This window comes from Strongylocentrotus purpuratus, unplaced genomic scaffold, assembly GCF_000002235.5.
Source record: "Strongylocentrotus purpuratus isolate Spur 01 unplaced genomic scaffold, Spur_5.0 spur5_scaffold_17, whole genome shotgun sequence".
Taxonomy (NCBI): Eukaryota; Metazoa; Echinodermata; class Echinoidea; order Camarodonta; family Strongylocentrotidae; genus Strongylocentrotus; species Strongylocentrotus purpuratus.
In genome coordinates, this window is record NW_022145602.1 from 14,684,987 (window position 1) to 14,701,444 (window position 16,458).

A 16,458-nucleotide genomic window follows, 5' to 3' on the forward strand; every position below is an offset into this window, starting at 1 on the left:
TTACCCCCATTTAACTCTTAAGCTGCAGTGCTAATCTCCTTTGTGCCAAGTTAATTTTAAGGTTGGTTCAAGTGCGTGTTATTTCAGTTTCAGTTTTCAGTTTCAGTTTCAAGTTTTTTATTTCTGCATTTTCCATAAACAATAACAAAAATAACAATGAATACATTTTAGCAATATAATGATAAGTAATACAAGTAGTAATTCATATAAATAAATAAATATAAATAATCAATAGTACAATTAATCGTATTTGAAAAGAAGGAAAAGGGGGAGAATGCAGAAGACCGATATCGTAAGCACAGCTTGAAATGATACCGGCCTTACAAAAGGAGGAGAGGAGACAGGAAGATTTAAATCTTTACAAAAAACAAATCGCTGAATTACTCGAGAAAATCCAATCTGACTGTTGTATACAAAGACGCGTAATCCAAAGCCGATAATCTGATGCACGCGATGGTACTTTCAATAGCGCTGCAAAAGCACTCAGCACGGTGCAATGGGCATGAACAATAACTGTTATTACATATGCGCGCTAGCGTGAACGAAGCAGCGTAGCGGTGGCTCGCTCGCATGCTCACGGCACTATAACAATAGCGCGCTAGCAGTCTCATGGCAGGATAAGAGTTAAATATTCTAAAACCCCCTTTTGTCCGTCTTGTTGACTTCCACGAGAGTTTTCAGCCATAATAGCGTTCGTTCCCTACACTCGACGGAAGAGTTGTATCGCCGTACAATAGACCATTTTCGTAAAGTAACCAAATGTAATGCATGAAGTGCCTCAATACAAATTATTTCATTCACCTGATAAGAATAATAATATTTCAATAGACAAAATCCGAACTGCATAAATTATTGATCTCGGTCGAGTGAATTCTCCCGTCCTCTTTGCCTTCCGTGGCGTTGTTTAATCGCCCTAATAGCTAACATGAACTTACACACCTTAAATTCGAATGAAAATAATGGACTCGCAGAGCAGACCACGACCAAAGAAGCGATGGCTGATTCTTGTGGGACTCTTTGCCGTCGGATATTTTGACATCGGAACGTTAAAATCGTTGGGCGTGTTCCTTGAGGAAATGACGGACGACTTGCAAACGTCTCTCGCTGTCGTCGGAGTAGCCATTGGACTATGTCATGGCATAGCGCATTGCTTTGGTGAGATGCTTTTTGTTACGATGGCCATTTATCAATCATAACCAGTATTGATTTTACATTGTGCCCTAAAGCATCGGTTTGTAACTACATGTATTTAAGAACATATAGTCGATATGGACGCGTAATCGACGCTCCGCGTGCTATAGCAATGGATCGAATCCATTTAGATTAAACATAATGATATCATTTATAAGTGATTTTCATTGTAAAGCATTCCAATTAATAAATCTCGCATCACTGAAAGTCAGTCACGCCATTTATATTCTAATCCCTAAAAATGATATAGTAATAACATCTAAGACGATCCGTGACATTTTTGCTAATCTATCCTGCCAGAAAGCAATAGGTTCACTATTTTCCTTGAATATATTAATTTATTTTAAAAAAAATTTAAAAAATCTAATCGATTCTTGCCTCTAAATGTTTCATTTCACAGCGGTTGTAAATGTTCCTCTATTAAAGCGGTTTTCAGCAGGAAAACTCATCATTACAGGCAGTAGCATTGCCGCTACAGGACTCAGCCTCATTTATTTTGCAACATCTGGAATACACTTTCTACTGCTAATGCTTTTAACAGGTAGGACTTCTACGAATATCTTATTACTCTGGGTGCGTTTATTGACCAAATTTTTGGCTAGATTCAGGTTTCTCAAACGTCTTTCAGGCAAATTTCGAAGGTGATAAACGCAAAGCCTTTTTTTAAAGGTCTTTAGATATGGGCATATCTAAAGACGAAAAAAGATGTGTTTTGAATGTGACATACAGCAAGAATCACGTTTCTTAGAGATGATAAACGCAAAGCTGTTTTGAACTCTACATACAAATCGGACCTCCAAGGTTAATTTCCGGTTCGAAGGCTAGCGCGCCATGTGTTGTGTCATGTTGTTGTACAAGCATGCATAATTGTGTGTGAAGTTGACCTCCGAGAAACTGTCTGCTTCCCGGGTCAAACGGCGCAGAGCAGCTGTGCAGAGACAAGGCCCTTATTGTGAATCGTGAAGAGACGATAAACGCGACGTCCCGCAAATCACGATCGTATAGTGGGGTTCGATAGTGGGGTATGATAGGGGTACGATATGTACATATCTAGTGGCAATTAGACCCAATAAACGCACCCATAGATACAAAGCAATAATAGACCCAAAGTATACCCCTGAGGTACTCCATTCAAAGCAAGTTAATTGATCAAGGAGTTTTTGCTTACATAATCTTGTTTCTGAATTTGCTGTAATCTTTGAAAATTGAAAAAAAGAATCAGACAGACGACAGTCTATGGAATATACACAATACACTTGCCATTGCCACTGTCATTTATGATCAATTGACCGATTTCTTCAGTGTATTTTGTTCGGAAAAACCGTCCCTAGCTAACGTTATCAAAATTATATATTTCATGACAATGTTTTTTTCCCTTTTTCACCAGGGTTTGGTTCTAGCGTCGTCATTTTGCCTTCTCACGCATGTGTCATTGACTACTTTCCAGATCACTTCGAGATCGCTACAACCATTGTCCTCCTGGGCAGCGGTGTAGGTATGATGACGCTCCCATTGCTTACAGAACAGCTCGTCATGGCATACTCCTGGAGAGGAGCGATCCTTATTCTAGGGGCCTTAAACTTGCATTCGTGTGTGACGGGGCTACTAATGGCGTCAAGTAGTCAACAAAGGCGTGTATTAGGAGAACCTTCAACTTTAGCCGGCAGAGCTCAGATCGGGGAAGACCATGAAGAACTTGTGTCCCTGATAAACGAACCTGCAACTGTTGACCCACATTACATAGCTGATGATCGCAATGACGATGGGGTCTTTTGCTTTATCGCCATAATCGCCAGAGCTGCCAAAAAGATATTCCTGGATATTTTCGATATTAAAGTCTTCCGTGATTGCCCCCGCTTTATCACAATCTGCATGACCCACTTTATTTTAGCCGTCTCCTTCTACGGGTGGATCGTCTTCTTGATTCCCAATGCCGAAGCCAAGGGTATCAGTCCCGGCAGAGCCGTCCTACTCACAACCATTGGCGGGGCTGCGAACATCTTTGGAAGGCTCACAGTAGGTTTCCAGGCTGCAAGGCTCAATCTGAAACCCCAGGTCACCTACTGTTTCATCTCCATCGTATCAGCAGGGGCGTTCTTCTGTAATTTCTTCACTAAAAGATTTTCGATTCTTAGCTGTTTAGCAGCCATAAATGGTTTCGCAATAGGTGGGAAAGTCATGAGTTTCAACCTTCTGTGTAAGGACAGTGTCTCGGACGAAAGGTACCCAGCTGCATTGTCTTTCTCATCACTCGCCGTTGGTATAGGGGAGGCAGTCGGGGCGTTGTTCATTGGTATGTACATGATTATGAACGGATAAAAATTGTCTGTTTCGGACCATTTTGATTTGTTTGTTTGTTTGTTTGTTGTTAGATGTTATCTTTTAAAAAACTCGTTCGGAAGTCACGGTACATACAGCAGCGTAATGAAAAATAGAGTATGAGGAACGCCCTCTATTTTTCTTCCTTTTGCTGACATGCAGATGCTATCGGTTTTTCCCTTTATAAATTTTGAATAAGGCAATGTACCAATTGATCAACACGTGGGATATAGTTAAAAGAACAATACAAATACACATTATTAGTTATCGTGGATTTAATAAACACGTAATTATACAAAATAATAGGCCAATATAATAATAATAAGATATTTGTGTACCGCATATTGCAAATTCGTAGGTAAAGGAAACAGATTTTGCATTAAAAATTACATCAATTCAATTAACATTAAAAACTTTGCAAATGAAAAAAATACATGTACATAATATCATGAGTTTAAAAGCCTCACTGTCCTACTTGTATATTGCTCCCTCTATATAGAAAACTTATTTCCTACTTTTTCTTATGTTAGTTGAGAGCTGAGTTAATGAGATAGCCACCTGTCAGTGACCTCGCTGTGTGGTCTAATCCCTTCTGGCCCAGTAGTGCTGACGGTCTTTAAAGCCCATCTGCACGAGTTCGGCCAGAAGGGATTAGACCTCCCTGTAAGGTCACTGACAGGTGGTTATCTTATCAAATCAGCTGTCAATGAACATAATAGAAAAAGGATCATGGGGGACCAACATACACCGATTAGGCATTGTTTGCCATATAGAGGGCGCAAGTAGCTACAAGTAGTGCAGTCCCGCTTACAAGAAATTACATTTTTATTTAAAATAAATCTTTTCTCCTCAAACAGGGCTTCTGTACGATTACACCAAGTCTTTTGATATCATGTTCTGTGTGCTTGGAGCAGCTAATATATTGGAGTCCTGTATCATCATTTCTCCCATCATCATGGATTGGATGGTCGCCATGGTTACCCCCCGTTAATGAAGGGCAGGAGGTACAATTTCTGGTGCCAGTTATCGTTATTGGCATAGCTAGGGGTCCTATTCACCCGCACCGCATGGGAGGAAAACGGAGGGACAAACATAGCCAAATGGGAAAATAACCGTCAATGTGCTTCATGGAATGATATATTTTTACGGTTAACAGGAAGAAAAAATATAGTCTATATTTAAAGGGATCCGGTAACTTTGTCTCAGATTCTGAAACTAAATCCTGGATTTAGCTCATGCTGCAATGTTAATTATAAACCTTTAGGTCAGTCAGAAACCCAATTACTTTTTACATGCCTATCGCCCGTCTAATTATCAAGATATTTATGATTGGAAATCGAAACAAAATGTTGCGTTTTCCTAACGGTTTTCATAACACTACAGTCTATTGGGGGGAAATGAGTATGGAAAAACCGGTCACTCAAAGATTTTTATTTTTTTGAGGCACTTCTTGATCGTTTTGAAGCGCAATATTTTAGGGCTTCGATATCACACTATGTCACAGACACTGATAACACGTAGGGCCGTTCATCTCAGTATTAACATTGTTAAACGATGCCTTTAAATATAGATCTGCCCTTTTTATCTATTTACATAAACACTTATAGATGGCTACAGGGTAAAATTCATGAATATTATATAATTATGTTTGTATTTTGCTATTGTGAATCGTAATTAATTTTCTATGAATTTGAAGCAATATTCTACTGTATTACTGTAATTTACCGATTGGTTTATTTGTTAAAATCACACAATTTTTAATTGTTCCAATCTATTACAATCATTTTAATAGCCGGCTCTGATTACAAACAATTCAACACACGATCCGATAAAAAACTAAGAATATTTGAAAGGAAATATTATTGCATGTACATATTATATTGGCCTATATCTTTATGTTTTACTAAGAACTTTAACGAATTTTCAATTGTTTCATGTTATCTTTGATTTCATATGTATTATTGTATTTTAATGTTTCTATCAAATTGTAAACAAATCACAAAATTTAGCCCTCGGGCTTCGAGATGATTTTGAATAAAACAAACAATTGATAATACATAGTAATAGTAAAATAACAAAAACCGGCACAGAACAGTAAAATCGTAGACAATAACAGAGAAAAGATTTTCTACTGGCACATCTATTCCGATTTTATTTATTTATTTAATTTATTTAATTCTAATCTTTTGACAGGGTAGCCCATTCACCAACAAGTAGTGGTCTTCCATGGGGCCCTGAATGAACATAATTTATTTACATCGTTTATAACATTTATACAGAACAGTTACAAAAATTTATACTCGTTTGCAAAATAAACATATATCATTAACCTAGTAAACAGTAATGTCAATAGGAAAATATCAATTAAGTCGCAATTATGTGAATAAGTCATGTAAATATTACAGAACATGCACGTAGTGTATGTACGGCTGAGCCATTCATAAATTACAACTTTGTTTAAACAATCTCTTAAATGAATTGACAGAGGAAGCCGTTCTCAATGAATTATCTAGCTTATTCCATTCAAATATGGAAGAAACAATTGGGCTACACTTATAACAATCAGTGTGAAATCTAGGCACACGTAAACATCCACTGTCTACTTGCCTTGTATGATGCTCATGTACATCATTAGGATTGATTAAGCCTACCTGAAGGTAAGAAGGTGCTAAGTTATGAACGCATTTATATATCATCATAACGCGACTTAACTCAAAGCGCTTGTCTAGTGTCATCCATTTAAGACTTGTGAACAAATCAGCCGACGGTGTGTCATATGTCTTGTTCAATATTATTCTTGCGGCGCTCTTTTGAATTTTTTGCAGCTTAGTTGTATGAGAATGAAATCGGTTCGACCATACAACAGAGCAGTAATCTAATCGTGGCAACACTAGACTGTTATAAAGTAACTTTAAGGATTTTTTAGGCAAAAAACTCTTGCTCTCTTTATCATGCTAATGTTTTTCTGGGTAAGTTTACTTACGTTTTCGATTTGTTTAGACCATTTCAATTCTTCATCTATCAAAAGTCCTAAGCATTTGGTGAATTGAACTCTTTTGATCAAATTGCCGTTTAATGAAATGGTGAAAGATTCAATTTTCTTGAGATTAGCAGGTGAGCCTATTAACATGACACAAGTTTTTTCAGTGTTAAGAACAAGACGATTTTCCTTAATCCATGCCATGACTCTGTTTAACGCAACAGTTAATTATTCTTCCACAACAGTTGCATCATTTGCACTGACGGTAAGTGTCGTATCGTCAGCATACATATCTATGATACCTTCAGGAGTACATTCAGGTAGACTATTAACATATATTGAAAATAAAAGGGGACCAAGAATTGAACCTTGTGGCACTCCTAATTTGATAGTTGATGGATGCGACTTGGCTCCTTTGAATTGGGTCACTTGTTGTCGATCCCCTAAATATGATTTGAACCAATGAATAGTTCTATTACTAAAACCTATACAAGCTAGTTTATGTAGAAGTAGCTCATGGTCAACAGTATCAAAAGCCTTACGAAGATCAATGAAGGCAACTCCAAAAATTTCTTTGTTATCAATATTCAACGACCATTGATTTACAAGTTTTGCAAGGGCAGTAGCTGTTGAATGTTTGGGTCTAAAACAAAGGAAGCAAGACTCACCGGGCTACAAGCTTTGAAAAAAGGATGGAAATTTAACTCTTATTACGTTACATTCAACATAGGATCCTAATAAGATTATAATACTAAGGAATTAGGTTAAGAGTTAGGTCCCATTGCGAGACAGGGCCAACTGGATAACCGACCAAACCTATGAGCTATGACCTGCGGGATGTAGAACCAGGGCCCCCTTTCACAAAAATTGTCATTCGCAAACGCTCTTTTGCAACTTCAGACATTATCAACATAACAACCGTTTACTAGGAGCAAACGACTCATATTAATAGGAAGATCCCTCAAGATTAAAGGAGCTTTTATACAACATATCGAAAAACAATAAGCATGGATGCTTCCTATCGCTGAAGCTGTGGCTTGCACGACCTCTCCTGATAAGTGATTGGTCTATTTCGTTTCCCTTCCAGAAGATCCAAGAGGCCTTTAATGTTTGATTGTTTGTCAAGTTCATGTCAAGACTTCCACACTGCACTTCCTGAGGAAAAAAATCCACTCCCTCATGAGGCGATGACGAATGACACCAACCAACTGCTTAACTCTCTACATCCATTCGTGATAGATGCGAATTGAGAGAGAAAGGGAAGGGATGGTAAAGAGTTCTGCATACCCTCATGCCTCATGGCACGCTCAATGATATTAAATCCACGAGGAATTAATCCACAATTCACTCCCTCTGTTTTTGTTTCTTGTGTGTTGTGCGCGTACGAGTGTGGGTGTAAGGCGTGTGTGCAGGGGCGTCTCCAAAGGGGGATGTGGGGGTGCGACACCCTCCCCCCCCCCCCCCACCTGTCATGATATTGTCGGTAAAATTGCGTTGCCGTCGGGAAACAAGAGAAAAGGGAGGGGGAGAGGGAAAGGGAAAGAGAAAAACGAAAGAGAAAAAATAAAAAGAGGGAAGGGAGGAAAGAAAGGAAAAAATAGAAGAAAAAAGAGAAAAGGGAAACAAAAGAAACGGGGGTGAAACAGAGGAGAAAGAGGGGGAGGTAAGAGCCTGAGAGAGGAGGAGTGGGAGTAAAAGAGAGAGTCGTCTCGTCGAAGGAGCAAGAAAGAAATATATGCTGTGTCGGGTCAGCTGTGTCGGTATACTTGCTCGATCCTCGTGTACTATATCAATGCAGGAGTTTGAAGTCGGTGAGATGTATAAAGTGGATTATGCCGAAAGGGTGGGTACCCGGCCCCCCCCCCCCCACTCAGTGTGTTTTAGGGTACGCATATGCTTGTTCCCTCTTTTTGAAAGCACCCCCTATCTGAGGACTGCCAACATTTCCGAACCCCCCTTTCGCGGGCTTTTCGCAGGCTTTTCCTGCCTTGGAGACCTCCCTAAATCATGACAAATGCTCAATGTACCCCCCCCCCCCCTAAATTCGGAATGATTTCTCAGGAGTCCAAAGAGATGAGAGAAAAAAGACCCCCTTTTTAAATAAATCTCCGGGTAAAAAGTTAATACACCCCTTTTTTTTACAATTCTCGGGCCGGACTTTGTCGCACGAAAAGTACCCTTTTACCGGACATTTTAGTAACACGCATGGGCTCCTTTGTTTTCGGAGTGAGGGGACGGGGGTGGGTAGCGTCGCGTCCCGGCAAGTTAATTTGAGCGCGACCATTCGTCCACCCCCCTCCCCCTGGTTTGGCCGAAAGGGTGCGTTGGGAGTGTCGTGTCGCGTCGCACGCGACTATTCGTCCACCCCCCCCCCCCGGTTTTCTTTATATTGATGATATAAATTTCCTATTTTCTCCTTAAAGGAGCTACACAAAGAAAAATTCACTACAACTGATAATTAGAACAAATTACATATGGACGGAAAGATTTTCTCTTGAAAAACACGAATAATTTGCTGAGAAATCATATAGATATCATGGAAAGGCGTAAAATCAGTTTTTCAAGACCCTTCTTAGACCCCCCGAACGCCCCTGAACGTAAGCCAAACACACGAGCGTAGCGAGCTCTGAATAGTGAAGTCACACACTGGACAAACAGCTCAGTACCGGCCGCCTACCGGAGTCGCGCGTGTATTAGTCTGCTGCTAGCGAGCCGTGTCCCGTGTGTGACGTCACAAATATTGACGCTCTACAAAGGACCGCTGAAGGCAGAAAATCTGGATCTCGAAACTAACATTTTTGAGAATTGATTACTGCGGGCCCCAAACATATTTTGAAGAAGAGAGTTGTTGTATTTGATCAGTAAGGCTTCCCCTTCGCAATGATATGAGTTCTGCATCAATTCAAAACACTTTTGATTCTTCGTGTGTCTACTTTAAGAATCTTATTCTTATTTATTCACACCAGCAGCCAATTTATACCCCCCCCCCACCTATGATCCTACTTTTTGGGGGTCATTTTGTTCAATGGGATCTATTTTATCAGAAAAAAAGATGTTCCCAAGAAACATTTTTTGCCCCTTATTTGAAGATATGTAAAAATATCAGTTTTTCGTATTTTGCACACTTTCTTAGGGTTCGTGAATTGTGTGCTTACATTTTACCTTATTCCTCAGCAAATATAAGTATAATCTTTATATATTTTATTGTCTTCAATTACTAATGACGTCAGAAATGTTGCATATATTTTGATATGCAAATTTCTGTCTCAAAATCTGTCAAAATCACCTGAAAGTTGTATTTTGTCTGCTATTAAATAAGTTGTATAACCCTTTAATTTGGTGTAAAACTATTTATTGATATATCATCTGATGTTTCCCGCAAAAATAATTCAGTCAACTCATGTAAACATTGTTTGTTTTTCTCCTTATTTTGTATGTAAACATATCAGTTTTTCGTGTATTGTACACTTTCTTAGGGTTTGTGAATTATGTTCTTACATTTTACACTGTTTCTCAGCAGATATAGGTCTTATCTCTACCAAATTGATAAACAATCTTTGTAAATCATAGAAAAAAGGGTAGACAAAAGTATTTTAATTTATTTTATTGTCTTCATTTATTAATGACGTCATACATTTGCATATATTTTGATATGCAAATTTCTGTCTCAAAATCTGTCAAAATCACCTGAAAGTTGTATTTTGTCAGCTAGTATCATGAAATAAGTTTTCTAGCCCCCTAAATTGATGCTACATTTTTCATTGATATGTTATCTGATGTTTCCCGCAGAAAATTCAGTATCAGTCAATTCGTATGCACACTACCCCCCCCCCCCTGCATATTACGATTTTAATATATATTTAATCCAGGTTTATTAGCAACTCCTCTGGTACAGTCCACGAATCACCAAGTCCTGCCAGAGGTTTGACAAATTTGGACTTGATGTTGTGAAATGTCATATGATACAAATCATATAACCTGGGCAAAGGCATGGGGAAATCAAGATTTGTGGAATAAAAAGGGAAATTAATGGGATTAAACCATATAGAGCAATTTATAAATGGTGAGGACATGACGTCACAAACTGATAACCATCTTGGCAATTTGTGTTACGGTGATTCTCATTGTTCTATAGTTTTACATACTTTTTCAAAAATTCATAACTTTCTCATTAGTTACCCGATTTTGCTCAAACTTTTTTTGATTGGTTTGCCTGATTTTCTGCTTTTATTAAAAGTAACTTTTTTTCGATTGGACTTGTCATTTAAGTATGTGAAAAATGTATTTGTTCGCATTTACGTGTTTTGATAATATGACTTATTCAAGCTTACATCTAAAAGTGTTCAACAAAGGCCCTAATTCGTCCATACTTAAATTACAACCAAAAAAAAGACATCAACATTTCAGAGTACTGTTATACTCTGATACATATGAACTGTAAAAGCCGCATACAAATTAAGTAATCAAAAGTGGAATCGTATTTAGTTGTAGACTTTATGTTTTCGGTACTGTAATCATGTACATGTATTTTGCCAGTAACGTAAATTTACAACTCAATTGTTTCCCTAAACTCTGACTTTACTCATTCTTATCAATATTGACATTTTTGTGATCATTTTATAAATGTATTCATTATGCAACTCTGACCCTGACTTAACTAGTGGTATTACTTCCAACTCCAAATCTACTTTCGTATTATGTCGATATACAAGCTTCTTCTAGGATTCATGGTAATAAAATGACTAGTAAGATTAAGTACTATCGTAACAGGAAAATGTACTTCTGCTGGTATCTTATTTGCAGTACAGTCAAACCTGCTTTAGCGACCACCTCTATAGAAAGACCACCTGTCAACAAAGGCCACATTTTTTTGGTTTTCCTTCAAAATGGTTTCTCATTGAAACATGTACTAAAGGAACCTGTACATAAAAACCACCTGCTAGTGCCTAGGTCACATATAAACCGGGCCCCGTACGATTTTCCCTACCCGGCGGCTTGCCGTGGATTTAGAGACTGTACGGGAACCGTCCGATTTTCATTTCTACGGCATGTGTGGTCACATATTCTGCGGCGCCCGGGAGGTGCCCGGAGAAAATTGGTCGATTGAAATGCAAGGCGCCCGTAAGGGTGCCGGCAGGGTGCCGTGCGGTGCACTGAACTACAGAGTGAGTCAGAAAAAATATCCCACTTTTTAAAAGTTGTAGTGTTTTAAGTATGAATATTTAATCAGGGGTTTTATGATATATCTTGATAGAGTTATCCTCCCAGTACATTAAGGTACCATTTTCATTTGAATCTCTGCATGCATCACTGAATATCAGACAATCTTTTACTGCCAGATCTCACTTGCGCCTAGTTACTGGGTGAGGAATAAAACAGTGCATTGAACAAAGACAGTCAGACACGCACACACGCGCACACGCACACACGCACACACACACACACACACACGCATACACAAGCACACACACACACACGCACACACACACGCACACACACACACGCACACACACGCACACACACAATTTAAATGTATCAGAGTATTACTGTGCTCTGAAATTTGTTGCTATGTCGCTATGGGCTATCTTCCTTAAACAATAAGAAACGCTTTAGGAACAGGATTAGGGTTAGGATTGTAATCAGATTTTAGGTAAAATTTAAGGTACGGATGAGGGTTAGGTATAGAATTTGGTCCAGGGTAATTGTAGAATTTCAGAGAGTGGAGAATACAAATTGCAGAGCAATTGATGCAGAAGCATTCATCAAACAACCCAGTATGTTGCTCAGATCATATAGCTGACCAGTTATTACATATATATATATATATATATATATACATTAAACCATTGTGCTATATACATTTATATACTGTTGGTCATAATGGTGGAATTATTACTTTTTTTACCAATTTATGGAATGATTTTGACAATGATTTATTCCTAATAGATCTAGAATAATAGTATACATTCTTAGATTCTTTTAAATATTAATTTGTGAGTGTTTGTTTCGCGTACTACTAAATCTTGTTTATGCTGCTATGCTAATCAACTAGGGGACCTACGTCATTAAGTCATAACTGACATTAATGAGGATTAATGCCTCTTAAAAGGGCACGAATATAGCACATCGACACGTTTTTGATCCTTGGGGCTCAGAGTAACGGGGCCATTGCTTAGCCACTGAATCATGACTATACGCACGGGGGCTACGGTACGTCGCGCGCCCCCACAAATACACCACACAAAAATAAAATAAAATGCAATAAATGTCAATAATTCATTGCATTTGGCCCCAACCCCTAAGATAACCATAATGCAGGGCCCTACAGAGGATTTTTACCTGTTGGAGACCGGGGGAAAATGCAATGAATTATTGATAGTTTATTGCATTTTCTTTGTATTTTGTAATTGTAGGGGCGGTGACGTACCCTAGCCCCCGCTACATACAGTCATGATTCAGTGGCTAAGCAATGGCAACGTTACTGTGAGGCCCCATAACAAAAACCGTGTCGATCAGCTATATAAGTGCCATTTTGTGAGGCATTAATCCTCATTACTGTCTGTTATGACTTAAGGACGTAGGGCCCCTTGTTGATTAACATATTAGCACACACATGCTTTAGCAGTCACGCAAAACAAACACTCGTAAATTATAATTAACTAACATTTGAAAATGTATACTATTATTTAGATCTATTAGAAATAAATCATTGTCAAAATCAGTCCATAAACTGGGGTAAAAATAATTATTCCACCATTATGACCAAAAGTGTATTTACAATTTTACCTCATTTTATTCAATTGTATGTTTGTATTACACATTTGGAGGAATAAAACAAAATTATTTTTACAAAATTGTGTACGGTTGTGTGTGTGTGTGTGTGTGTGTGTGTGGATGTTTTTGTGTAGGTGTTTATGTGTGTTGGGTCGCGCTCTCTCTAAATATATTTTACATCAAGCACAACTTTTAATCAAATTGCCGTACTGTGAATGACAAACATTATTTCGGAGTGAAAGTTGCATTACAGCGTATTGCCTCAAATTTAAGTTTGAACATTTATTTCCTTCACATAAACAAAATTAAACATATCATTATATCAAAATAACTATAACATTCAAGTGAAAGGAGAAGTGTATATGTATAGAAATGTAAAAATATAGATATACATATATAAGAGAAAGAGACATACTTTCCATTGGCATGATTGGTATATAGGCCTATATATTCGAAATATGCTAATGGCAATTATTATATAAAGTTCTGTCTTGTGCAAAGGGTTAAAAACAAATTTGCAGGCCATACTAATGAAAAGGTTAAGTTCCATTTTCTGTTGAACCGACTTTAGTGATTGCAATCCCTTTAGTAAAGTCTGATTTTTAGACCCTTGTACCGAATGGTCGTACGTTTTGTGCAGCGCAAAGATTCAATCAGTTTAATTTCAGCCATTGCAAGAAGTGGGTTATTGATGTAGCCAATAATTGCTCATGTACCTTTACAGCACATTGAATTTATATGTTATTATCAAAGAAAACAAGAAGGAGTCAGTCGCTCACTCAATAGTGCCTGACTGTGAAGTTTAGAAAGTATTAAACGGGTTCCCTTGCATAATTTGAATAATAGGACGCTGCTAACGTGTAAATTCCACAGATAGGACGTACGTGACATATTCATGATTCCTGCAAACTTCTTCAACATTTGCTGTTGGCTGCAAATGGGCCAGTCTCTTTCATATTTCTGAAATATAAATTTTGATTCAGAATTGGTGGCAGTTTTTGATACTTGATATTTGATCGATGATGGTGATAACAAAGAGAGAACAAGAGCCAGTAAAAGAGACAATGAAAAGACAATGTTAGAGAGAGAGAGAGAGAGAGAGAGAGGGGGGGGAGAGAGAGAGGAAGAAAGAGACAGTGATAGAGAGAGAGAGAGAGACAGAACGAGTGAAAGAATCAGTGAGAAAGACAGTTTTAAAGAGAAAGAGATATATATATAGAGAGAGAGAGAGAGAGAGAGAGAGAGGGAGAAAGAGAGAGAGAGAGAGCGGGAGAAAAGAGAGATGGAATCAGTTTTTGACCTTTGCTGAACAAACCAAAAACAGACGAGATACAATTAATTTAGTCAGTTATTGAGCGTGTCACGATCGTATGAGGTCTGATGGATATATTGCGAACAAAGGCAATTTAGGAGAGATTACAGTGGCGTATCCAGTAATATTATGGGGGGGGGTGTCTCATTTCGCTCAAAATATCTCTCACAATAATGTGATATATATGTGCAGATATATGTGCCGATATATATATGTACGTAATATATATCTTTTACTCAGTTATTCGTGGGGCTTGTTTTATTTTCGTTATTTCATTTGTCTTTACTTGGCACAGACTTGAAGCCGAAATTCGCTTATCATCTCTTTCTCACAGCTGATTTCATTAATTGTTGCTTTCCTGCTGAACATTTCCATCAATCGCTGCAAGACTCTCTTAAGTATGATAGATACGCATGTAACATAATAATGAAACGGTTAAGTTCCATTAGGATAACTATCGCCTTTTTTAGTATCATTACAAAGTACATGTTTATTCCTCTTCAAATTTGAAAACATTTTGTTTTCTTCTAATTTTCTAGCAATGAAATGAGCACTACGTCAAAAAAAGGGGCGTAGTCAAAAGTGAAATTGCACTGGTAAGCACTCGTATTGTTATGCAGTGTAGTACAAAAAGCAGCCCTATAGTCTTTAACTATTAAAAGAAACAAGAATGCACAGCCAAACAAGAGCAGTGTAGTTTGTAACTTTTTACTTTTTACCTTGCCCCTTAAAGATAAACTTGAGTTCTGGTAAAAAAAAAGAAAATGAATTCTCACAGAATCTATTAACTTACACTGAATGTTCAAGATTACAAATAAATGTCATGTGCCAAACAATTTTGGAAGAAAATGTATACTGGCTGATTAATGAGCATAGACAGATAAGGAAATCAGGGTAGTACTAGCCCCGACACCATGTGTGTTGTCCCATATACATCTTTCTGTGTAAGTGATTGTTACTTTACCAAGACTCTGCCAAATTTATGATGATTTTGATGACTCCAGAACCTTGCATCTGATCCATTTCACACCTTTTCTTTCACAATGCAATCGCATTACCAGAACTCAAGTTTATCTTTAATTGTGATGAATGCACAAATGGTGTATCATTTTAAAGATAAATAACCACACTTTCTGATGATACATGTACTACGTGTATATTGATAATTATGTCATACCAAGAGAGATACATGGACATGTTTCATCAATCGAATTTTTTGAGTTTCCATAAAAAATTGTAGGGTTTATAGCCCCGAACTTCAATTGAAGAACGTCTAAGAATTTCAACAATGAGTGCAAATCCGATAAATTAAAATTTATAAAAATGAAATCTCTACAGAAAGAAAATAAATATATCGAAAGTCATCACGGCCACATCAAATGATCTAAAAATGTACAAAAATTGATGTATAGTGACACGGAATAATAATGTTCTACTAATCCGAATCATCAGTATCGCTGATTTCATCGAATTTACATGTTGCAACTTGCAAGTCGCTTTAATAATTAATGTCACTTGCGCATTGACATGGTTTCGAACCTGGAACTTTCCGGTGCAAGTCCTATGCTCTACCACCGTTTCTCCTATGTGTCTTTTTGTTATTTTCCCTACCCTTTTTCTACATGTAATATATTTCATACACGTGTACATACGTGTTTGTGATGTAATCAAAATAAATTTTGTATTCGGATTTATAGTCCATGAACCTAGTTATTGCATTCCCGCAATTATAATAAAACTTGGTTCAAAGGACAGACATAGATAAAAGAGAATAAAACAAATTAATGTGTTGAGTTTGAGTTTGAGTTTGAAGTTTATTATCTAAACAAAAGTACATCAATATAACAATAAAATGTAAATGGTTAACCTTGAAAGGATAAAT

At 37.5% G+C, this 16,458-nt stretch overlaps 1 protein-coding gene across 1 annotated transcript; it reads left to right on the forward strand.

Moving 5' to 3' along the window:
• The first annotated feature begins 695 nt into the window (after positions 1–695).
• LOC105438700 (monocarboxylate transporter 12-like) lies at positions 696–4,711 on the forward strand. The gene is made up of 4 exons (XM_011666849.2): positions 696–1,155; positions 1,592–1,732; positions 2,579–3,484; positions 4,368–4,711. The coding sequence occupies exons 1-4, from the start codon at positions 951–953 to the stop codon at positions 4,499–4,501; spliced, it is 1,386 nt and encodes a 461-aa protein (XP_011665151.1). The 5' UTR covers positions 696–950; the 3' UTR covers positions 4,502–4,711.
• Positions 4,712–16,458: the final 11,747 nt, after the last annotated feature.

Excerpts from the sequence above, each read along its gene's own strand:
- LOC105438700 (XM_011666849.2), top strand. The coding sequence starts at position 951 with ATGAAAATAATGGACTCGCAGAGCAGACCACGACCAAAGAAGCGATGG. Across the intron at positions 1,156-1,591 it reads TGGCATAGCGCATTGCTTTG|CGGTTGTAAATGTTCCTCTA; the intron begins GTGAGATGCTTT and ends TTCATTTCACAG. Across the intron at positions 3,485-4,367 it reads AGTCGGGGCGTTGTTCATTG|GGCTTCTGTACGATTACACC; the intron begins GTATGTACATGA and ends CTCCTCAAACAG.